Source organism: Podarcis filfolensis, assembly GCF_964270895.1.
Source record: "Podarcis filfolensis genome assembly, chromosome: 15".
NCBI classification, from domain to species: Eukaryota; Metazoa; Chordata; class Lepidosauria; order Squamata; family Lacertidae; genus Podarcis; species Podarcis filfolensis.
The window spans coordinates 43,110,437-43,135,590 of record NC_139618.1 but is presented as its reverse complement, the minus strand read 5'-3'; the positions used below and the strand labels follow the sequence as shown (position 1 = coordinate 43,135,590).

The following is a 25,154-nucleotide window of genomic DNA, read 5'->3' as shown; positions in this document are numbered from 1 at the left end:
AGAGGCTCAGGGCAGAAAGGCGGAGGGAACTAAGTTCTCTCAGGAGGAGTGTTCACCTTAAGGCCAGGAGAGGCGAGTCACCTGTGGGCCGGGACCGCCCTAGGCCCCAGAGGAGATAAAGGCCAGTCAGCCCAGTCCCAGGTTGTGGGAGCAACGTCGTTGGAAACCTGTTTCTGCCAGCACCCAGACCTGTTCTTTTGGAGTTCCCGTCCACGCCCGGCTTCTTGCTTTGGACCCCGCTTCCCCCTTGGTGGATAGTCTCCAGACCCTCAACCCAGGACCAGACACTGACCACGCCTCACGGTAAACTCCCCCCCCCCCAGGACCAGCACACTTTCTTTCATTTACTTTTCTAAGAATATGGGTTAGGGTCAATGGCAACTTTATACGTTCAGGGGTGTGCATGTGTGAACGAACTCAGATATTTGGGAAACCCTAGATAATACTTTAGAATGTACTGTAGTACTACTTTAAACTTCAAAATGCCTCAAACTAAATCCCTTCCACCTCTTTATAGTCACTTGCAAGCAATATAAATTTTCCAGAAACATTAAAGCCATGAGGAAGACCCTTCTTTTCTCGGCCCTGTATACCTGAAGGAGCATCTCCACCCCATCTCTCAGCCTGGACATGGAGGTCCACCTCTGAGGGCCTTCTGGTGGTTCCCTCACTGTGAGAAGTGAAGTTACAGGGAACCAGGAAGACGGCCTTCTTGGCAGCAGTGCCCTCCCTGTGGAACACCCTCTGTTCAGATGTCAAGAAAATAAACAACTATCTGACTTTGGCAGCCCTGTAACAGGAGGTTTTAAATATTTGATGTTCTATCATGTTTTTACTATTCTGCTGGGAACGACCCAGAATGGCTGGGAAAATCCAGCCAGATGGGCAGGGTATAAATAATAAAAGTATTATTATTAATAATAATATTTTTCTTGCACAAAATGAAATTTTTGGGGTGTGGGCAAATGAAATACATGTAATACTTATTTACTTCTTAAACTGCAGCTTATTTTACTGCAGTGATAACATAAAATACCCTATTTCAAATTTAGCATATAATTCAGGAGTGTTAAAAAGATCAAGAAGAGGTTTGTTTTCATATTCCTGGGTGGCAATGGGAGTTTTATCTACTTCAGTTTCTAACAGTAAGGCTTTCTCAGCTGGTGTTCCTTCAGCTGGTTTCTCCTGTTCAGAAACGCCCTTTTCTGTTTTTACAGAAGAGTTCTCTGGTACTGTTTGTAATATTTAAGAAATTTACAATGCACTTGTATGCGTGTTTATGCAGAAGAGAGACCCACTCTTGTTTAGCAGGTCCTGTCTGTCTAAGCTATTATTTCTCGTGCAACATCTATTCCCAGTGTCCACACCTCTTGTGCAGATAACAGAGTTGAGGATGGGAGGCAGCTTCAATAAGGAAATTGGTGCAAAGAGCTTCCTCCACTAGTGGTCAAGTCCAAAGTCAAACTGGGTTCCCTGCAGCTGTTCTTAACCCTTTGAAAACAGGGATATCTATCCATGGATCTCCCTGCACCAGGGGAGAAGATTTTGTGGCCCTCCAGATACTGCAGAACTTGTAAGAAGCCCTGTTGGATCGGACTAAGGACCTATCTAGTCCAGGACTCTGTTCTACCATTGGAAAGCCTGCCAGCAGAACTTGAATGCAACACCACACTCACCATGTGACAATTGCACTTCCCCCATGTGTGCTTCCCAGCAACTGGCATTCAGAGGCATCATGCCTCTGACAGTGGGGATAGAAGATAGTCATTGTGGCTACGACCTGCTCAGTCTCTGACCATTGGCTATGATGACTGTGGCTGTTGGAAATCGGAGTCCAGTAACATCTGGAGAGCCAAAGGCTAGGCACTTCTGCTTTAAGCAATCCAGCCTGTGCTTCCTATTGGCTCTAAGGGGGTGACAGTACTGATCTGCAACGTCAGGTTGTAAGAATTTTAATAAGCTCAGGCAGGGCAGTTGCAAACATCGGGAAGGTGCTGCAGAAATGCTAATTGTTGTCCTGGTTGTTACTATTCCACTGTTGAGCCCCAGAGGCCTGTCGGTAGTCGGCACGGCGCTCTCCAGATGTCTGGGAATGAGCCAGCACGGCCAATGGGCAGAGAGGCTGGAAGCTCAGGGGTCAGTCCTCCGGCGAGGGAGATGGACCAGGGCTCCGGCTCGGAACAGGGCAGCCCAAGGCCATGTTGTCCAGCCTTGCCTAGCAGCGGCTCAGCTTCTCTCTCGGGGCCGGATGAACCCTTGCAATCGGCCCCTGATCTGGGAGGCCCCGGACTGAGTCTCCTCGTCCTCGGGGCTCGGCTGGGGGGACCCGCAGAAGAGGCCTCCGGGTCTCCTTTCGGGCCGCGTCGCTGGCCGTGGTGCTGAACGCCGGCCGAGCCCAGGGAGGGAGGGAGGGAGGGAGACGCGGCAGCCCCACCAACTCGCCGCCGGGGAACTAACCCTTTCCTACCTGGGCCGCCGCCGCCGCCGCCTCCTTCCTGGGGCCCAGCATGATGCCGGCGAGAGTCGGGCAATGCGCTTGCTGTGCTCACCGCCAACGGGAAACAGAAAACGCCGGAGGAAGCCTTTTGCTTCCGCGTCCTGGCACCGAAAAGAGTCACGTGTGCAAAGGACAGCCCACTAGGGCCGGAGCAGGACTCCTGGGTTCCTTGCGGGCGCAGGTATCCAAGCAAGCTGCTTGTCTCTCCATTGGAGTTAGGCGCAGATTCGTGAATGAACAGCGCAATGCTGCCCATGATTAAAAAGGTAAACTCACCCAGAAGTAATTCCTATGGAGTTTAATGCTACTTCCGCCCAGGTAAATAGGTCTCATGGGAGTCGGAAGAACTTATCTCTTAGTAAACGTGTATTGGCTTCTGGAGTAAGAGTAGGTAAAGGTAAAGGGACCGCTGACCATTAGGTCCAGTCAGGGAAGACTCTGGGGTTGCGGCGCTCATCTCGCTTTACTGGCCGAGGGAGCCGGCGTACAGCTTCCGGGTCATGTGGCCAGCATGACTAAGCCGCTTCTGGCGAACCAGAGCAGCGCACGGAAACGCCGTTTACCTTCCCGTTTACCTTTACCTATTTATCTACTTGCACTTTGACATGCTTTTGAACTGCTAGGTGGGCAGGAGCTGCGACGCCCCGTTGTGGGGATTCGAACTGCTGACCTTCTGATTGGCAAGCCCAAGAGGCTCAGTGGTTCAGACCACAGTGCCACCCATATCCCAAGAGTAGGTATGTTGCTGCATTAATCAATTAAAAGTTGCATTAGTAAACTCTTAATAATATTTTAAAAAGAAGAAAGAAAGAAGAAGCTTTGCCTTAGCACTAGGGGAAAATTTAATCAAGATGTTTTACAGATGGTACTTAACACCTGCCAAAATAGCTAAAATGTATAAAACAAAAGCAAACCTGTGTTGGAGGTGCAGTACAGCAGAAGGGACACTTATACATATCTGGTGGAAAAAATCAAAAGCTTCGGGGATATAGTATATGATGAACTTAAAAAAATGTTTAAATATAATTTCGTAAAAATACAAAAGCTTTCCTATTAGGAATAACAGACACAGGTATAGCAAAAGAGGATTGGAAAATATTCCTGTATGCCACAGGCACGCGAGGACCTTAATTGCCAGAAATTGGAAAAAAGAATTTGTGCCAACAAAAAAAGAATGGCAGGATAAGTTATTAGATTATACTGAATTGGCCAGATTAGCAGAGACAATTAGGGGACAAGCTAGACAATAATTCCAAAAAGAATGGGGAAAATGCAGAGAATACTTTACCAACCAGTGCCCCAAAATATACACCTGGACTTGTTTCGTTTGATTTCTATAGGAGACTTTGCGGTTTTTTAAGTCATAATTAGGAAAAATTGTAATAATCACATATAAAAGAAACAGTACACAAGAAGTAAATAAGGAGGCCATTTACAGGATAAAGGAAGTATTTTATTTTTATGTTATGTTTTCTTTGTGTAAGGGTATAGGAGTTTAATTTTGATAATTAAATTGTCAATGGTGGTGGGTTTGTTTGTATGTATGAGTTGTTGTGGACTATGTTGTAAATAAAATAATAATAACAATTTTTTAAAGAAGCTTTGGAGCAAAAAGCACAAGGCTTAAAAACATATGTGACACAGGTTGTGATGTTGCAGAAAGCTTTTGAAATATAGGCAATCACCCTTCTAACATATATATGAGAGAATTAGAGAATCATAGAATTGTAGAGTTGGAAGGAACCCAAAAGGTCATCTAGTCCAATCCCCTGTAATGCAGGAATCTCAGCTAGGGCATCTATGACAGATGGCTATTCAACCTCTAATTTAAAAACTCTAAGAAAGGAGAGCCCACCTCCTGAAGGAGTCTGTTCCACTGCTGAACAGGTCTTACTGTCAGAAAGCTTTTCCTGATGCTTAGTCCTTTCTTGTAATTTCATAGAATCATAGAATCATAGAGTTGGAAGAGACCACAAGGGCCATCGAGTCCAACCCCCTGCCAAGCAGGAAACACCATCAGAGCACTCCTGACATATGGTTGTCAAGCCTCTGCTTAAAGACCTCCAAAGAAGGAGACTCCACCACACTCCTTGGCAGCAAAATCCACTGTCGAACAGCTCTTACTGTCAGGAAGTTCTTCCTAATGTTTAGGTGGAATCTTCTTTCTTGTAGTTTGGATCCATTGCTCCGTGTCCGCTTCTCTGGAGCAGCAGAAAACAACCTTTCTCCCTCCTCTATGTGACATCCTTTTATATATTTGAACATGGCTATCATATCACCCCTTAACCTCCTCTTCTCCAGGCTAAACATGCCCAGCTCCCTTAGCCGTTCCTCATAAGGCATCGTTTCCAGGCCTTTGACCATTTTGGTTGCCCTCCTCTGGACACGTTCCAGTTTGTCAGTGTCCTTCTTGAACTGTGGTGCCCAGAACTGGACACAGTACTCCAGGTGAGGTCTGACCAGAGCAGAATACAGTGGCACTATTACTTCCCTTGATCTATTTTTTTTATAAATTTTTTTATTGGTTTTTCAACACATATTAAAAGACAATACAGCACAATACATAAACAAACAAACATATAAACACGTATAATTTCTTAACCTTTCTTTCCTTAGACCTTCTTTCAGCGACTTCCCCATACCTCCCCTTTCTGCATCCCTGTTTTAAATCATTCCAGCAACCCCTAATTTCAATTTCTTATAGCACTTTCTTTAAATCTTTTTTCTCATATCCAATTGTTTGTCACTGCAATTCTATTTTGCGTTACCCAAGACATTTTAACATTCATTAATTTTACAACAATTCTTAAGATAAACTTTAAATTTCTTCCAATCTTCTTCCACCGTCTCTTTCCCTTGGTCACGGATTCTGCCAGTCATCTCTGCCAGTCCCATGTAGTCGATCACCTTGGTCTGCCATTCTTCCAGTGTGGGTAGTTCTTGTGTCTTCCAATACTTTGCTAAGAGTACTCTTGCTGCTGTTGTAGCATACATAAAAAACGTCCTATCTCTCCTTGACACCAATTGACCTACCATGCCCAGGAGGAAGGCTTCTGGTTTCTTCACGAAAGTGCATTTAATCACCTTTTTCATTTCATTATAAATCATTTCCCAGAAGGCTTTGATCCTTGGGCACGTCCACCAAAGGTGGTAGAAAGTACCTTCAGTTTCCTTACATTTCCAGCATTTATTATTGGGCGTGTGATAGATTTTTGCAAGCTTGACTGGGGTCATGTACCACCTATAAATCATTTTCATAATGTTCTCTCTTAAGGCATTACATGCCGTAAACTTTATACCGGTAGTCCATAACTGTTCCCAGTCAGCAAACATAATGTCATGCCCAATGTCTTGTGCCCATTTAATCATAGCTGATTTAACCGTCTCATCCTGTGTATTCCATTTCAACAGCAAGTTATACATTCTTGACAGATTCTTAGTATTGGGTTCCAATAGCTCTGTTTCTAATTTTGACCTCTCCACCTGGAAGCCAATTTTCCTGTCCAATTTAAAAACTTCATTTATCTGGTAATAATGAAGCCAGTCTCTTACTTTTAACTTCAATTTCTCATAGCTCTGCAATTTCACTTTTCCCTCCTCATGCTCTATAATTTCCCAATATTTTGGCCATTTGGATTCCATATTAAGTTTTTTCACTTCCTTAGCTTCCATTGGTGACAACCACCTAGGGGTTTTGTTTTCCAACAAATCTTTGTACCGAATCCAAACATTATATAATGCTTTCCTAACAATATGGTTTTTGAAACCTTGATGAGTTTTAACCTTGTCTATTACTTCCCTTGATCTAGATGCTATACTCCTATTGATGCAGCCCAGAATTGCATTGGCTTTTTTAGCTGCCGCGTCACACTGTTGGCTCATGTCAAGTTTGTGGTCAACCAAGACTCCTAGATCCTTTTCACATGTACTGCTCTCAAGCCAGGTGTCACCCATCTTGTATTTGTGCCTCTCATTTTTTTTGCCCAAGTGCAATACTTTACATTTCTCCCTGTTAAAGTTCATCTTGTTTGTTTTGGCCCAGTTCTCTAATCTGTCAAGGTCGTTTTGAAGTGTGATCCTGTCCTCTGGGGTGTTAGCCACCCCTCCCAGTTTGGTGTCATCTGCAAATTTGATCAGGATGCCCTTCAGTCCATCATCCAAGTCGTTGATAAAGATGTTGAATAAGACTGGGCCCAAGACAGAACCCTGTGGCACCCCACTAGTCACTCTTCTCCAGGATGAAGAGGAACCATTGATGAGCACCCTTTGGGTTCGGTCAGTCAGCCAGTTACAAATCCACTGAGTGGTAGCATAGTCAAGACCGCATTTTACCAGCTTCTTTACAAGAATATCATGGGGCACCTTGGCTTGACTCCTACACTCCAGAGCAGCAGGCGGAAAAACTTGTTCCCTCTTCCATGTGACAGCCCTTTACATAGTTGAACATCATGATCCTATCTCCTCTCCGTCTCCTCTTTCCCAGGCTAAACACACCCAGCTCCCTCAACTGTTCCTCATAGGGCTTTGTTTCCAGACCCTTGATCATCCTGGTTGCCCTTCTCTGCACACGTTCCAGCTTGTCAACATCCTTCTTAAACTGTGGTGCCCAGAATTGGACACAGTATTCCTGGTGTGGTCTGACCAAGGCAGAATAGAGTGGGACTTCAACTTCCCTTTATCTGGATGCTAGACTTCTGTTGATGCAGCCTAGAATAGCATTAACTTTTTTGCAGCTGCCTCACCCTGTTGACTTATGTTAAGCATGTGGTCCGCTAAGACCCCTAGAGCTTTTTCACATGTATTGCTAGTAAGCCAGGTATCCCCCACCTTATATTTGTGCATCTGGTTCTTCCTGCCTAAGTGTAGAACCTTATATTTGTCCCAGTTCTCCAATCTGTGAAGGTCATTTTGAATTCTGCAGCATTACCCGCCCCCCCGCCCCCGGTTTGGTGTCATCTGCAAATTTTATGAGCATCCCCTCAATTCCTTCATCCAAGTCGTTTATGAAGATGTTGAACAACAATGGGCTCAGGACAGAACCATGTGGCACCCCGCTTGTCACTTTTCCCCAGGATGATAAGGAACCATTAATTAGTACTCTTTGGGTTCAATCAGTCAACCAGCTACAAATCCACCTAACAGTCACCTCGTTCACCCCTCATTTTACCAGCTTCCTCACAAGAACATCAAAAGCTTTACTGAAATCAAGATACACTACGTCCACAGCATTCCCCTGATCCATGTAACTCCATGGGAAAAAGAAATGAGATTTGTCTGACATGACTTATTTTTGAGAAACCCATGCTGGGTTTTAGTAATCACAGCATCCTTTTCTAAGTGCTCACAGACCAACTGTTGAATTATCTGTTCTAGGACCTTTCCTGGTATCGATGTGAAGCTCACTGGTTGGTAAGTTACCTGGGTCTTCTTTTTTCACATTTTTGAAGATGGGGACATTTGCCTGCCTCCATTCTGCAGGGACCTCACCTGTTCTCTAAGAATTCCCAAGGATCACAAACAAAGGCTCTGAGATTACATCCACAAGCTCCTTAACTGAAATGCATTTCTGTTTGATTTAAGCCGCTTTGAGCATGATTTTTTGTGGAAAAGCAGCATACAAATCAAATGAATTAACAAAACAGAAAACCAATACAAAACAAAAGCAAACAATTAAAGATGTAGCATGGGTGTAGCCAGGATTTTTGTTGGCAGGTCATGCTTTTTTGGGGGGGTCAGAACCTCAGATTTGTATTGATTTTGATTGATCCTGATTGATCTAAGGGGGCAGCTGCCCTTGGCAATGGCCCATGAACAGTCACATAACCTCACAGGAAATTATTTCAAGATTGTTAGGAGGAATATTTTTCGGTCATCAAATGCTTTGGTGAAGAGGAATGCTTAAAATTTATTTCTGAATATAAATAATGAAGAAGCCAGATACAGCTCACAAGGGGGGCATTCTATAACAGAGAATTATTACCCCAAATGCCCCATTGCAGGTCAGTGCCCATTGGACAGCACCTGGAGGCAGCAGCACCAGCAGTTCCTCCCTTGCTGATTTTAGGGCCCAAGACGGTCAGTATTGAGAGAGGTCCTCTTTTAGGTATAGTACTTGTGTCTAAAGCAGCTTATGGCTTTGTATTGTAGTGATAAGACCCAGTAGTTCACTGACAGCCAGGGCAGTGCTTTCAGGATGACACATGGTGCCATCAGGCTGCCCCTCTCACCAATTTTTTCATTTGTTGCAGCTTCTGGATCATCTTCAAGGGCAGCCCCATATAGAGCATGTTGGTATTTGTACTGTATTTGTTAGGAAATGTATTTTACTATACACACACACACACATACTGGGGAAAAGAAAACATATACAGCATGGGTAGGCAAAGTAAGCCCTGGGGGCCAGATTCTGGCCCAATTGCCTTCTAAATCAGGCCTGTGGATGGTCCGGAAATCAGCGTGTTTTTACATGCGTAGAATATGTCCTTTTATTTAAAATGCATCTCTGGGTTATTTGTGGGGCATAGGAATTTGTTCAGGTTTTTTTCTTCAAAATAAAGTCCGGCCCCCCACAAGGTCTGAGGGACAGTGAACTGGCCCCTTGCTGAAAAAGTTTGCTGACCCAATACAGTATAATGTAAAAGCTGCAAAAGTGACTCCAATCAAGGTCACAGAAGCGCTGAATTATTGCTTTGTTAACTTGTTAACTGCCTGAGAAGAGTGAGCGAGAGTTGGTCTGTCTATTTTGTTGCCTGAGAACATGGGAGTGTGAAGACTTCAAGCAGACTCTGTTCTGAGGAACTGATGAAGACAGGAAGCGATGCACTCATGATTTATGCATTGCTCCGAAAGAGGGAGTCTTTGGAGCAAGAAGACCAAACCGTCTCTTGGGCTCGAAGGAGAGAAGCAAATTCTATTGAACCTGATCTATCGATACAGCTTGTTCAATTACTGCCATGGCAAGAGGCAGAGCAGAGGCCCCTCCCAGAGAGGCGGGGCTGCACTTCAAAATCAAACCCCAACGGCTGCTTGGAGCCTTAGGAGGGAGTCGCCCTTGAAATTGACCACGCCCTACGGACGCGCTCCCGATTCCCCCCTCCTTTCCCAATGGTACAGTTATAGACTGTACCATTAAACGGTGGTGGGTGAAAACCAGACTGAGGCAGGGATATACTCCTAATAACCATTCACTGGCGAGATGTCCTCATGAACTACTTGACGTATTTCTTAATGAGTAAGTTCAAGCTCGCGCCGGACGTGATGGGCCTTTCTTATTCCTGCTGGCCCGCCCTTTGCTTTGGGAACTTGGGCTGCTCCTAAGCCCCCGGGCCGGGGCGGGGCGAGGGGCGGGGCCGGCCACGTGCTCTAAAGGCGCGAAGGCGGGGCTGGCGAGGGCGCTGGGCGGTGTGCGCGTGCGTGAGGTTTCGGCGGCGCGAGGAGGACGCGTTGGTCTCGCCGCCGCCGCCGCCGCCTCGCCAACCGCCTCGCTGGGCTGCGCTGCTCGGCCGGCGCCCTGAGGGGACAGGCGGGTAAGGAGCGGGTCCGGCCAGGGGCGGCTTTCTGAGGGGAGCGCCGTCGTCCCGGGTCAGCAGGAGGAAGGCGCGGGCTCGCTTTCCGAGGCCGCCTTAGCGGGGCTCCTCTCGGGCGGGCTTGGCTGGGGGCGCCTGGCCCTCGCGGAGGGCGGAACGGGGGGCGCTGCTCGCCGGCTGCCCCGAGCAGCCCTGCCCCGCTTCCCGAGGCGTGTCCTCCCCGCTGGCCGCTCCCAGGTCGGAGGGTCGGGGGACCCCAGGCTCCAAGGCCCGCAGCCGCAGCTCGACTGGTAGCGTTCCCTGGGAGGCGGCGCTGGGTCCGGTGGGCCTTGGGCGACGATGGGTTGGTGCGGATATCCTTGGCTGCTCTTGTATTTTTGCTCGATTTTTGTTTTTGTGTCGGTTTTACTTAGTCTTTATTGAACTGTCAACATCGGCACATAGGTGTGTGTGTAAGAGAGAGAGGTAATAAACTGATCCCCGGGTTCACCTACTGCTGGATAAATAACGCCCATTCACAAGGCAAGCAAATGGTGTACAGGTGGCAGTTTAGGACTTGCAAGATTGCCGTGGGTGTGAATTGTGAATATACAATATTGCACAGGTATGTGGACAACCACTGCCGTGAACTGTACACATGGTTTTAAAAGAGGGAATCTGCACTGGACAATGTTAATCTGATCTTGAAGGAAACGGTTAAGAAATAACTTCAGGGCTGGATGGACAGCAGTTAAGTCTTCTGAGAAGACCCTGGATTCATGAGACTTGGAACACCGTTTCTAAATGGAAGCAGATACATTGATTTTCCATTACAGGTTCTCATTTGGTTGTATAGTTTAATAAGTATCAAACTTGCTTTCTGCAAAGTTACAGAAGAGCACCCAAGGTTGTTTTGCTTAGGAGGTCCAGCAGGTTCAGATAAGGTAATGGAAGAACAAGGGTCATTCTTGGGCCCATAATAATTCAAAAAGTGGACTTGCTGGAGTCCTGTAAATAACATTCATGTTGATAATAGGAATAGAAATGGCCTTACAGGGTTACAGCTATTGGTTCTCACTTAAGCTGTTAGATAAGGTTGATTTGAAACACACACACCCCCATCGCCATTTCTTGCTGATGTAGATTTCACTCCCTCCTTCCCTGGAAGAGGAGGTGGCACCATTTTGTGGTTCACGTCAGGTGCCAAAATGTTTTGGGTCACCCAAGTTAATATAGCTTATTAGCCGTCAATTCGTAGCACTTGTTAAACTAGCTGATGGTTTTTACTACACCTGTTCCTGGAAAACTGGTGGAAAGTATTGTAAAGAACATAGAAGAACAAACCCCTACTAAAGCAGAGCAAGCATGGCTTCTGCAAGGAAAGTCCTGTCTCTCAAACCTTTTAGAATTCTTTGAGAGTGTCAGTAAGCTTATAGGTAGAGGTAGTCCAGTTGACATAGTGTACTTGGACCAAAGACTCCTGCATAAGCTTGACAGTCAAGGAAAAAGAGGAGATCAGGAATTGGTTAAGTTGCAGGAAGCAAAGAATAGGAATAAATAGACCCTTTCCCAGTTGTTGCCACCAACGCTGCTGGAGCAACGCCACCTCCACCAGAGCAAAGTGTGACTGCGCTGAGCTGCTTGCCGGTCTGCCTCCGCAGGCAAGCCCAGCTGGCCAGCATGGCCCTTGCGCGAAGAGGAGCACCAGGCTACACTGGGATTGCCCATGTGTGGGTGCTTGGTTCGCACCCCCTCAAAAATCTTGTGCCCGGAGCCATGGCCCCTGTGGCACCCCCTGTTGTGCAGTTCAAAAAGGTTTAGGAAAGGGCAACTAAAAAGGGATATAGTGACTCCCCTATGAGAAAAGGTTGTACTGTAGTGTTTGGACTTTTTAGTTTAGAGAAAAGGTGAGTAAGAGGTGACATGATAGAAGTTTGCAAAATTATGCATGGCACTGAGAAAGTGGAAGGAAGAAAGTTTGTCTTCCTCTGTCAGAACACTAGAACTTGTGGATATCCAGTGAAGCTGAATGTTGGAAGTTTCAGGAAAGATAAAAGAAAGTACTTAATTGAAAAGCCTGAATTCAGTATGCATTGTTTACTGATTCTTTAAAGATGTCTAACTCCTGGCACTCCCTTCATGGATCACTGCCTTGTCGTGGTTCAAGTAACTCAGACATCCATGGGGTCACGAAGAGTCGGACATGACTAATCGACTAAACAACAACTCCTGATGCATCTCTTTACCATTCTTATTGTGAAATAAATCCTTTCTCTTTAACTTTCATAAGACTCAGAGTGGCAGTTTAAAAGGGACAGGGATGATATTAAATAAAGGCACATTCTGCATCTGTTCCTGAGCAGAGTTATATACCCAAAAGACAATATTTCTGGGAAGGTGGGAGAGTACAGTATTTTAAACCAAGCCTAAGAAATACACACACTACCACAAGGCTACCTCAGTCTTGGGGTGCGGCAGGACATCCAAGTCATCATTGCTTCAGGTTTTCTGGTTCCCTTGTATTGGCAATAAAATCTGCCTCAGGTAGGAGGAAAGGTGTAGAGTCCACCTCAGCCACCAACTTGGATGGCTTTAAAGGAGGATTTGTTGCCCACCTATCATCTGACATCGGTGCTCCCAAGTCCCAAAGCTAGTGCTTCAAAGCTAGGTGCTGCTGAAACAGAGGAGAGGGATGTTGTTTCAGCAGAAGTTTCAGTGCAACCCCCTTCATTATCAGAAGTTGATATGTGCAGCCATGAGGATGATGATCTGATCTGTGTTGCTGAAAAGGTTCCTCAACCCTGGCATATGCACTAATACAACTCATTCAAGGCATCACCCCATAACCAACAGTTTCCCTGAATTTGTGGAAAAGTACAAACATTTTATTTCCTCTCAAAATCCTCTCTAATTGATTATATAAAAGTTTCACTTTCATGCCTTCCCCCTCTCCCCACCCAAGAAAGTTGGAATTTTAGTTTGGTGAATATGCAGAGGGTTCTCTTAGAATAGTGTCTTTGAACACATTAGCCAGTCACTGAACTGTATCCCAAGGCTCTATGGGGAGAGGGAATGGTTGTTTAACCAGTTTTAAGTCTGGTGTATCTGTGCTCATTAAGGTCTACCATTGTTGGTGCTTAGGCCGTTGTTGGTCTGTGTGGGCCATTTTCTTCTGCATTATTCTCTGAGGGAGGGAGGTGTTCATGGGGGCAGGGAGTTGGAAGTACATTGTAGAATGATAAGAACCTAATTCTTGCGAAGGTCTTTCTTCACTATTTAAGGAGACTGATAGGAGACCTAGGGTTGGGGGGTGGCAATAAAATGAGATGTTGATGGTGGTAGAGGTGGATTGTGCTAGTCTTGGTAGATGGTTCAAGGGCATCTTTGTAGTCTTGTTTCAGACTTAATTTGGCATGGTGAACTGGGATCACTATAGAGAGCCCCTTGCTGTATGCTTCTGAAATGTGTTTTTCCCCCCTCAAACAGTATCATGTATCCCACAAGACCCCCATTTCGGGGTGGTGCATCTTTCCATATGCCTCAGAGTGGCCATGTGCCTGAATCTCCGCCACAGCTGCTTGCGATTGAAGATAATGTATACAGTAGAGGAAGGTCTATTCCTTCAGCTGGTAGGATGCAAAGAGTATGCGAGATGGTACAGAAACAACCAGGACATTTGCAGCAGGTAAATATACAACTTTTATAATCTCCAGCAGTGATACTTTGCTGGAAAGTGGTTGGCCAGTACCTGCAGGTTCATGCTAAAACTAGATCCCTTGTTCTTTTGGTACACAATGCTGTACAGGGAGATGTTACATGGCATACTTGGGTTCACTATAACTGATAGGAGGAATGTTTCTTCTCTATAGCGAATTCTGCTGTGTGTCCTGCATATTAATAGCTGTTGCTCAATCATCACTTAGAACACGAGAAAAGGAAAATGATTTTAAAAGACAGGATTTTTCTGTTAAGTTAGCTTCCCCCTACCCCTTTACTCTGGAATTGCCATACTTTGATTGCTCACTACTTTTTTTATCTTTTAAATATATTTTATTGAAATTGCTGCAATTAAAATAAAGTGGAGGAATATCTGGATGACATGGTTGCTAGCTAATTGCAGTCTTTGCTGTCCTGTTCCCCCACTTTTGGTAATAAAATGCAATTGTAGTACAGTGGTACCTCAGGTTACAGACGCTTCAGGTACAGACTCTGCTAACTCAGAAATAGTACCTTGAGTTAAGAACTTTGCTTCAGGATGAGAACAGAAACCAAGTGGCGGCAGCAGCAGTGGGAGGCCCCATTAGCTGAAGTGGTACCTCGGGTTAAGAATGGACCTCCAGAACGAATAAGTTCTTAACCCAAGGTACCACTAGTTATACCTCATGTTGCATCCGCTTCATGTTACGTGTTTTCGTGTTGCGTCCTGTGGCAACCCGGAAGTACCAGAACGGGTTACTTCCGGGTTTCGCCGCTCATGCATTTGCAGAAGTGGCGTTTCAACTTGCATCAGTTCCATGTTACAGACGGGCCTCCAGAACTGATCCCATCCGTAACATGAGGTTCCACTGTATCTTTTGTTTTCTTGTCCTCCCTCCCTTTAATAAAAAGGGAGAGATTGGTGAGATGAGGGCTTTGTTGGGGTGGGGGGAATGGAGGGGAGAAGATTTAGCTGGCTGCCTTAGGCTGAAATAGGAGGTTGGGTACCATGTGAGAATGATGGGGAGGGTGTTTTTCAGTAAGCAGTGGAAGCAAATGCGTGTCAACTCACAAGCAAGCCGTACTGAACTCAATGGAGCTTACTCCCAGGAAAGTAGAAGTAAGTTTAGTTGAACTCAGTGGGGCTTATGCACGCACAGATTCCACTTAGACCTCTGAGCGGTGAAGCAGATGCAACCTAAGTAAATCACTTAAACTACTCGTAAATTAGTTGAAAATATATTAAATATAATGTATGGAAGTTTATTATTTTTATAAAATCTACTACTTCCTTACATTTTAAGGCCCTCCTTAAATGTAAAGCGCGGCACACCCTCCACCACTGCAGGGAGGTACAGCAGCATCCTCTGCCTCCACAGGGAGGTGCAGCAAGGCCCTCTGCTACTGCAGCGAAGCGCGGCGCACCCACTACTGCCACTGGGAGGCACGGCAAGACCCTCTGCTGCTGCAGGGAAGCACGACACACCCTCTGCCACCACAGGGATATATATCGTGATATATCGTGATATTGTGATATTTCGCTCGTGATAAATTGTGATGTTGAAAACCAGATATTGTCCAGCACTACTTGTGAGTCATGTTCTAGGAGGATCTCACTACAGCCTAGGTCATTACTGAATAGTATGGTGCTATTAGGGCTGGATGATGCCAGCTTTTCAACATTGCGATGTCTCACCAGCTAAGCATAGCGATGTAGTGATACAGTGTGATGTTGAAAAATGGAGGGAGAAACAAGCAGCACCGGCCCTGGCCCTGCAAGGTTCCTGGGTAAAGCCAACGCCACTCCTGCCAGTACCTGGCACAGGGAGGAAGGAGGCAGTGGAGAAGGCAAGTAAGGTGCAGGCAAGCCCCACCCGCTGAGTGCTCTGGCCCTGAACGATGTTTCAATACATTGCCCAGGCCTACATGTTATATTAAATTGCAGTTTGGAACATTCTAGAGAAATGTGGAAAAGCAAGGTTTCAGTAAAACTAAAGGGTTCTAGTGTAGAAACATTGTTCAAGGATACATTGTCAAGTGTAAAAGTGAATCTTTTAAAACTGGCTAGATTTTCCTACCTCATTCAGAAAGGGAGATTTATTTTTATTTTATTTTTTAGAATAATGGGCGTTCTCTTTTGTATTTGTATTTTGTGTGTGTAAAAATTAATTAATTAAAATTTGTATTTTGAAAAGACATTCAAGAAGAACCTTAAATAAAACATGGCTAGAAAACTAGCTGTTTTCTGAATACTATAGTTAGATGCTTGTGGAACTAATTTGTGTTGGGCAGAGAGCTTATCATGCTGCTGCTTGGGCCTGTTTGAGGGAGGGTTTTGATGTTTGATTGTGTTTTTACTATTCCTCTGGGCTAGGGCAACATATAGGCAGCATACAAATAACAAAATTATTGTTGTTGTTGAAAAACTTCTAGCTTACTTTTAGGTTTGCAACTTAGATGCAGAAATTTCCTTTGTTTGCAAAACTCTAGTTAAATTTTCAAGAGTTATCATTGGCAGTTGTTCCAGTTGGCCTTATGCTTAACCAGTAGGTATAATGGGTAGAGTCTCTCTGTCCTCCATTCTATTTTAGGGGCATTCCACATCTACCTCGACCTTGGGTTCCATGTTCCGGGGACTTGGTTTTGAGACTGCTCCACAGCCTGCTTTGGGTAAGTTAGACCTATCACATAGGAGCTTCTTTCTTGTACAGTGGTACCTTGCAAGACGAATGCCTCGGAAGACGAAAAGCTCGCAAGACGAAAGAGTTTTTCATTTTTTGAGCTGCTTCGCAAGACGATTTTCCCTATGGGCTTGCTTCGCAAGACGAAAACGTCTTGTGAGTTTGTTTCCTTTTTTCTTAAAGCCGCTTGAAGAGGTGCAGTTGCGACGGACCATGCTTCGCAAGACGAAAAACCACTCAAGACGAAAAGACTCGCGGAACAAATTAATTTCGTCTTGCGAGGCACCACTGTACTTCAGTAATGTGTGTCCTTAGGTAGTACCTACACCTGTAACAATAATGTTGCATGACACTCCAATCCCTGAGCAGTGTGAGATGCCAGGGGTTTCAGGCGTTTACTCAAGGTTCGTGTGTTCCTTTGGAATGAGGGACAGCAGGGAATGTGGTGTCTTTATGATATATGGTTTATTTACACAAATATACAATCTGAGCCTATGATGGAGGGGTTCACAGCATTAACTTCCCAAGAAGGCCTTGCTTCTCTCATAGCCACAACCTTGGATCCAAGCAGAAATCAGACAGGGCTCTGGATCTCTGGTTTCCCAGCGTGCTTCATTGCTTCCAGCTTCTGACTCACATAACTGCAACTCTCTACTCCAGTCTTTGTCTTTCTAACTAACTGTGAGTTGAGGGAGGGAGCCCCACCCATTTGTCATCTGGCACAGAACCCTTTGTTACCGTAATGGCTGATTACTTCACCAGGAAGCCAGCCTGGCTATTCCAGCAACTTTTCTTAGATTTTAACATTTGCTGGATCCAGGGACTAGAGGGGTCTCTGCATACAACCTACACATCCTCAAAGCAAATAATGGTTCTAGGGACTTGGTTTTGAGACTGCCCCAAAGCCTACTTTGGGTCAGTTAGCCTTATCACATAGGAGCTTCTCTCTTATACTTCAGTAATATTTGTCCTTGGGTAGTATCTAAACCTGTAAAAATAACTTTTCTATCTTGTTTTTTATACTCTATTTAGGCCGAGGCATTTTGGGTGACATCACTATCAAACCCAAAGTGGACTTGCCAGCACAGCATGGAGAGTTTAGAGGAGGGCCAGCTGGAGACAGCAAGGTGGAAAGGCAGCTTCTGGGACGTGGCAGGTGAGTAAAGTGATCCTGAGGTGAATATAGTAATTTATTAAAATTATTTATATACCCCTCTTCATTATAAAAATCTTAGGGTGGTACAGAGGGATACACATGCACGTGCACACACATATCCAAACTTAGATTAAAACACAAAATTACAATAACAATCCACAGCAGAAAAGAAATCAATAGAACAATCAGCACTGAAAGCCTGGATTTAAAAGTTGGCAAATGTTGATGAACAAATGTGTCTTTATTTATTTATTTTAAGTAAACATTATAAAGTTTAAATTTCATAGAGTTTGTAAAGAGACATACAAAACTTAATATCATTTATCTTTTTTGTCCACCTTTAATCTAAGTAAGATTAAAACATGATGCAAAAAGAAAGAAAAAGAGATAGCGACAAGAAAAAACAGATAGAAAAAGGCTTTCAAGAGGAAATAGATAATCTATAGTTCAGAGATTGAAGAATTTTCAATTCTTCATCTCTCTGCTACTTATAAACAATAATCACTTCATCCACTCCAATATAACACCCAACAAAACCATTTTATATAAACAAACATTATTTTCAATCCCCAGATCCTAAGGTCATTTCATTTTCTTTTTCACACAAAAAGTCTGAGAGATTTCCAGTCTTTAGTACATGTTAACAAGGACTTTCCTCTGATTAAACATGTCAGTTTTGCCATCTCAGCTAATTTCATTAATTTTAACAAGCATTGTTGGTAAAGATGAATCTTTGTGCATATAGTCTCGCTGCTGTAATGTGAGGATGTGAGGGCGATCTGGCTGCGACATCTGTCACCCCATTGATCGCCAGGGTTGATTTGGCTGATCTGGCTGGCTAGGCAGGTGTCCCCTTCCTCCCTCACCGCTCCATGTGCGTCCCTTCCGAAGCTGCGCGCTCGGTGGAAGAGGACGACCATCCCAGATAGAAGGAGTGTACCGTTCTTCGGTCAAGGGTATACGATAGCTGCGCTCCCCTGCTAGAACCTCCAAACAAGCTGTAATCATATATTGAAACAAAGTTCCATAGTCCTTTTCTAATTGTACATCCATAAGTCCAAGCAGGAAGAGTTCTGATTTCAGTTCAAAGTAAATTTCAAAATTCTCCGTATCTATGTATGTGTATCCAATATTGTTTAGCTTATATTATACCAGAAATGCCACTTGTCCTACCTTGGGCAAAAATGACATGCTTCATTTAGCCAGCCAGTAATTATTCAATGATGATCCATTAGATTTGTATATCTTTCTGGCTCAAGTGAAATGAGCTCAATGATCTAGGTATCAGTTTTCAAGTAAAAGTTCAAAGCCATTAGTTTCTTTCATTAGTTTCAGTTGAAAGATGCTGTGGATCTGATCAGTCCCTCTTTTATATAGATGTGAAATTTCACAGATTTTATTATGAGAACCATTGATCACAAATCATACTGCTTTTTTGTAAGTTTTTATTCACTTTCATCTTTAAACTGTTTAACATATTGCATTGAGATATATATTTACATTAGGGCATATAACTGCAACACTTACTAAAAAAAACCAATAAACACTGACATTTCTGAATAAATTAACAAGTTGTGTCGGCGTGTATGTGTCATAATTATTAGTTATTACAAATATGAAATGATGTATGTATTGTTTAGATTAGTAACCATAAGTAAAAGGTATTATGTATCAGTAATAGAATTTATAGGAAGCAGGGGGGGGAGGGGAAAAATTAAGATACAGTGGTACTTTGGTTCCCGTACAGCTTAGTTGTCAAACAAATTGCGAACGTTTTTCGGAAGCCAAACGTCTGATGTGGCTTCCACGGTTTCCAGTTGAGTGCAATAAGCTCCTGCAGCCAATTGGTTTTCCTGCAGCCTTGGTTTTCAAACCGTTTCAGGAGTCGAACAGGCTCCCGGAATGGATTAAGTTTGAGAACCAAGGTACCACTGTACGTACTTCATGCATGCCAGAAAATAATATTTTTTTCCTGTAGCCTTGTAGCCCTGGAGGATGCTGCTTTGAGGGACAAATGGACAGAGTATAACAATTCCAGATTATTGGAGACTCACTATTTCTATTCTACTTCTGTACAGAATGTGTTGTACAATTCCTACCTCATTTGTCCATAGAACAACTCTGTGTGGTAGCCAGACTGAGTGCGACTTGCCCAAACTGAACTCTGGGTGATGGGAATTGGAACACAAGTCTTCTGCATCTAAACAATGTACTGCACTTCACTGGTGTTGAGTCTGGGGAATTTCCATTGTAAAATATGTTGGGTTCTGAGCTTTATTTAAAGCCATCTCGCATGCTGTTTGAAAGCTGATAAGGAAATCATTGTGCTATGCATTTCTTTTTATTCTCTTTTACGTTTATTCAGGGTACCTGGTCTTGTGGAAAGTGAAATTCCTTTTGTTGGTCTTGGAAGAGCAGGTTTGGGACTTGGTAGGGCCTGTGGAGACTCATCTGCTGTAAGTGCAGGAGTTCTGCAGAAAGCACCAGTAGAACCTCCTAGATCAGAGATTTCTTCCGAAGTTTCTAACAAGCTTGTGGAGAAAAAGTAAGTGAAAGCTGATACTAAAAATCTATGATGGCTCATCATATCAATAGAATCTTCCTTGTCTACCTCCCCTCCCTCTTTAATCATTAACCTGCTACTGGGGGCATTGAAAGTTCTTGCTGGAAATGCAGTGTCTAAACGTTTGTCTACAGATGTGTGTCTCTTCAGAACAACTGAGTTTTATGCAGAAGATATCAAAGTTTGTTTCTTGTGTTGGCTACAGAACCTCTTTTATTGTACAGAAGCATGTTCTATCTTCAGTTTAGATTCTGCTAGGTGTTCCAGAAATGTAGTGCTGCATATTCATTTGTCTTAGTGGTTAATTAAATCAGTCAAATAATTAATGAAAATCTGACTTTAAAATTTTAACAATATTACCTGTCATTCTGGCTTTTAGCATTTCAGTTGTTACTACAGTAAGCCCACAATTTATGTGCATTTAATTTTATGTGCTTGGGAAAAATAAAAATAAAGGGGCAGAAAGTGGGCGGGTGTCTGAGAAAAAAGACTTTGGCAGTCCCACCCACCATTGAACCCAGTGTGTTTTGACCATGCGTGATTTTGGCTTTAGGCGTGATCCCTGGAACATAACCCCTGCATAAGTTAGGAGTGTACTGTCCTCTGTACAGTTCCTTGAGAGAAAGTTGAACTGAACTTGTGCAATTTACTTCTTAGCTCTTAGGAATGTTTGCTAAGTGGACACTTATTTTATCATATGGGCCGTGTTTATACATTACACGAAACCCTGGTGTGTAGCATAAGTGTGAGCGGGAAGCAGCTGCCATGAGACTTGGACTCATTCACTTCCCCTTCGGCTGTGATGAGGATGTCAGCCGCTTTCCCCTTAAAGTAAGCATACATTGTCCTCCAAACCAGGGATTTTGCTTTATCATTAGTCAGTTTCAGAACAAGCGAACTGCTCATATCTCTTAAATTAAGCATGTAAATTATTTCAAGTATGCTTTCTTCCTTCTAGAGAACCGCTAATGAAGCAAGGCTCAAAAGGAGTACCTGTTCCCTTGGCTTTAAACCTGATAAAAATCCATTGTCAAAATGAAGCTGTGTATCAATATCATGTGACATTCAGGTAGTAATTTTTCACCATTCATCTGAGCTGTTGAAGGATTGTTGGTTTTATTTGTCTCTCTCCCCCTCTCCCCCTGCCCCCCACTTTTTATATGCCTATAATGCCGCTGTTCTCAAAATGTAGGCCATGTGACATTTATTGATTGGTTCTCAGGATTCTTCATGTTACAATTCTAAACTGGATTTGAATTTTCAAATCTTTCTACTTGTGTTCCTACCCCCACCAACACATGGAAGCTTAAAAAGATGAAAGTGGTTTGTCCGTGAAGGGAGAGTTACAAGCCATGTAAGCTTGTAGTAGAATTTGTGATGCCCCTCTGTCTTAAATTTATGAGTGTGTGACTGTTCTGTAAACTGTAACTGTTAACCAGCATCCCATTCACTTATTTTTTATATGGCAGCAGGTTTTTGTAGCAAGTGCTGTTGCTATTCATCCAAAGTTGTGGGTGAGGAGCAGATTAGCCCCCCTTCACAACATGTGAAAGATGAAACTAGAGGTGTAAAAATTCAGGAAATTTCAAAGCTATAGGACTGTGTTTGTGTTTCCCATGGGCTTCTGGAGGATGTGAGATGAGGAACAGAAGTTTTGGGATAAATGGAAATAAATGTGATACTTACCAAACCTGTAAATATTCTGCTGCTTAAGGACATAATGTGTAACTTGGTTAGTATATAAAAATATACTATTGGAGACATGAAATATACAGAGCAATTCTATGCATGTTTACCGTATTTTTCGCTCTATAGGATGCACCGGATACAAGACGCACCTAGTTTTTAGAGAAAAAAATATTATTCCCCCCCCCCCAGCACCAAAGAGCAGCGGACAGGCCCGGGTTTCGCCCCCAGCCCCAAAGAGCAAAGAAGCCAAGGCAGCGAGCGCGATCCATCCCGCTCTGGAGAGGCTGTGCAAGGCTAAAGAGGAAGCCAAGACAGCCAGCGGGATGGATCCCGCTGGCTGTCTTGGCTTCTTTAGCCTTGCGCAGCCTCTCCTGGCAATTCCCCCACCTCCCGCAAAAGCCCACAGGAGCCGTGCACCCTTTACGGAGCGCGCGGCTCCTGCGGGCTTTTCTACGAGGAGGGAGAAGGGACTGACTGGCCGCGTCAGTCCCTACTCCCTCCTGGGGAAAAGCCCGCAAGAGCCGTGCGAAGCTTGTGTGCGGCTCTTGGTGGCTTTTCCTGCCTGCCTCCCCCCTGCATTCGCTCCATAGGACACACAGACTCCCCGCCCCCCCTTAGTTTTTAAGAGGGAAAAAGTGCGTCCTATGGAGCGAAAAATACGGTACTTGGAAGTGAGGCTCTGCTTAGTGATGCTTACTCCCAGGTTAGCATGTTTAGAATTGCAGACTGAAAAGTAGAAACCAGCTTAAGTTATACTAGGGTGAGGGTTTTTCCACTGACTCATTAATCAGCATCTTTCCCACCCTTATTTGCCTTATGTTTAAACCCCACCCCCCCAATGAATATACTGACTAGAGAATATACGGCATTTAAACTGATCTATTCCTTCTGTAACAGAATATTTTTGAAATCAAATCAAACACTATTTTGGAACAGAAGTGTATAAATAAATTACTGATCTGAATAATTCAGTAGACAGCATAACAGTAAAGATTGTTGCTCTGCTTGTGGAATAGAATTGTGTCTGTCATCTCAGTGACATTGGGTAGTTTTCCCCCCAGTACATGATTTATTAAACTTTACTGGACTCTTTTCTACTGACTTTCATGTGTTCAGATGTTCTTCAGACTTGATTGATCATTCTGTGAGTTCTGGTTTTTGAATGTCTTGGCCAGGAGGAATGGAAATACAAATTCCTCTCCCTAGTGAGGAAATTTTGTGAGCTCCATATACTGTGACTCCTCGTTTCTCTTCTACATGCTTGTCTTCCAGCCCCAGTGTAGAATGTAAGAGTATGCGTTTTGGGATGTTGAAGGAGCATAAATCAGTGACGGGAGAGGTTACAGCATTTGATGGCTCTATTCTCTACTTGCCTATAAAGTTGCCTGAGGTAAGGCCTGATACAGGAGCCAAAGATGTTTTATGCTCTGATGTACCACCACCTACGTCTCCATTTTCCCTCTTGTGGGTTTTTCTGTGTGGGACAATAGTTAATAAAAATCCTCTTCCTTAGGATATAGAAGCTGCCATATGATACAGAAATGAGAAAACGTGTGACCAGTGTTAAGCTTAAGGTGCAGTGTGTTTCCATGAGAGTTATAATGAAAAGATGTTGGGGGGAGTACTTGGAGTACTTGAGTGTATGCTAGGGATGTAGCTCACAGGTAAAACATACAGAAAGGATTTTGTATAAATCGTCTCCGGAACAGGGGACTGTCTGGCACTTTTTCTTTTTAGAGCACCTTCTGCATCTTTCAAACCATCTATCAGTTTAGAAGTGAATGGTGAAGTTTCCATTTACTACTTGAACTTGCAGTGAAACTAAAATACACTTAAGGACTAGACCACTTTTCCAAAATAAAGCAAGGCTAGATTTTTTACTTGGTATGGTTGCCATCTTGAGTAATGATCATCCGATTTTTATATTTTTAGTTGCCATCTTCTTCTTTTTTTTATAAATTTTTATTGATTTTCCAACATAAATTAAAACACTTTACAACTAACAATACATAGACAAACAAACATATAAACACGTATAATTTCATAACCTCTTTTTCTTAAGCCTTATTTCAACGACTTCCCCATACCTCCCTTTTCTGCATCCCTGTTTTAAACTTTTTCAGCAACCCCTAATTTCAATTACTCATAATTCACTTTCTTTGATCCTTTTACTCTTACCCAATCATTTATTGCTGCAATTCTGTTTTACGTTACCCATGACATTTTAGCACTCATTAATTTTACAACAGTTCTTAAGATAAACTTTAAATTTCTTCCAATCTTCTTCCACCGTCTCTTTTCCTTGGTCGCGGATTCTGCCAGTCATCTCAGCCAGTCCCATATAGTCTATCACCTTCGTCTGCCACTCTTCCAGCGTGGGTAGTTCTTGTGTCTTCCAATACTTTGCTAAAAGAACTCTTGCTGCTGTTGTAGCATACATAAAAAACATCCTATCTTTCCTTGACACCAATTGGCCTACCATGCCCAGGAGAAAGGCCTCTGGTTTCTTATGAAAGGTACACTTAAGAACCTTCTTAATTTCATTATAGATCATTTCCCAGAAGACCTTGATCCTTGGGCACGTCCACCAAAGGTGGTAGAAAGTACCTTCAGTTTCATTACATTTCCAGCATTTATTATTGGGCAAATGATAGATTTTTGCAAGCTTGACTGGGGTCACGTACCACCTATAAATCATTTTCATAATATTCTCTCTTAAGGCATTACATGCCGTAAACTTTATACCGGTGGTCCATAACTGTTCCCAGTCAGCAAACATAATGTCATGACCAATGTCTTGTGCCCATTTAATCATAGCTGATTTAACCGTCTCATCCTGTGTATTCCATTTCAACAGCAAGTTGTACATTCTTGACAAATTCTTAGTATTGGGTTCCAACAATTCTGTTTCTAATTTTGATCTCTCCACCTGAAAGCCAATTTTCCTGTCCTGTTTGAATACTTCATTTATCTGGTAATAATGAAGCCAGTCTCTTACTTTAGACTTCAATTTCTCATAACTCTGTAGTTTCACTTTTCCCTCCTCTTGTTCTATAATTTCCCAATATTTTGGCCATTTAGATTCCATATTAAGTTTTTTCACTTCCTTAGCTTCCATTGGTGACAGCCACCTAGGGGTTTTGTTTTCCAACAGATCTTTATACCGAATCCAAACATTATATAGTGCTTTCCTAACAATATGGTTTTTGAAACCTTTGTGAATTTTTACCTTGTCATACCATATATATGCATGCCAACCAAACCTGTTATTAAACCCTTCCAGATCCAAAATGTCTGTGTTCTCAAGAAGTAGCCAGTTTTTCAGCCAGCAAAAAGCCGCTGATTCATAATACAGTTTTAAGTCTGG

At 43.5% G+C, this 25,154-nt stretch overlaps 2 protein-coding genes across 4 annotated transcripts in view; one reads left to right on the top strand and one right to left on the bottom strand.

Moving 5' to 3' along the window:
- LOC310750564 (outer mitochondrial transmembrane helix translocase-like) overlaps positions 1-9,525 on the bottom strand; it is a 47,487-nt gene extending 37,962 nt beyond the window's left edge. Inside the window, exon 1 of one of the 3 annotated variants that reach the window (XM_083588931.1) lies at positions 9,417-9,525. The gene's annotated coding sequence lies outside the window, so the exon portion shown is untranslated. Of the gene's footprint in view, positions 1-2,457; positions 2,912-9,416 lie in introns of those variants that run through there. The other 2 variants (XM_083588932.1, XM_083588930.1) reach the window with 2 other exon arrangements.
- A 385-nt stretch (positions 9,526-9,910) lies between these two features.
- The window catches only part of PIWIL2 (piwi like RNA-mediated gene silencing 2), a 64,663-nt gene continuing 49,419 nt past the window's right edge, over positions 9,911-25,154 (top strand). Inside the window, exons 1-7 of the mRNA XM_083588416.1 lie at positions 9,911-10,023; positions 13,489-13,687; positions 16,290-16,368; positions 17,412-17,535; positions 19,892-20,080; positions 21,057-21,167; positions 23,060-23,177. Coding sequence (XP_083444542.1) covers positions 13,493-13,687; positions 16,290-16,368; positions 17,412-17,535; positions 19,892-20,080; positions 21,057-21,167; positions 23,060-23,177 — 816 coding nt within the window. The 5' untranslated portion in view covers positions 9,911-10,023; positions 13,489-13,492. The remainder of the gene's footprint in view (positions 10,024-13,488; positions 13,688-16,289; positions 16,369-17,411; positions 17,536-19,891; positions 20,081-21,056; positions 21,168-23,059; positions 23,178-25,154) is intronic.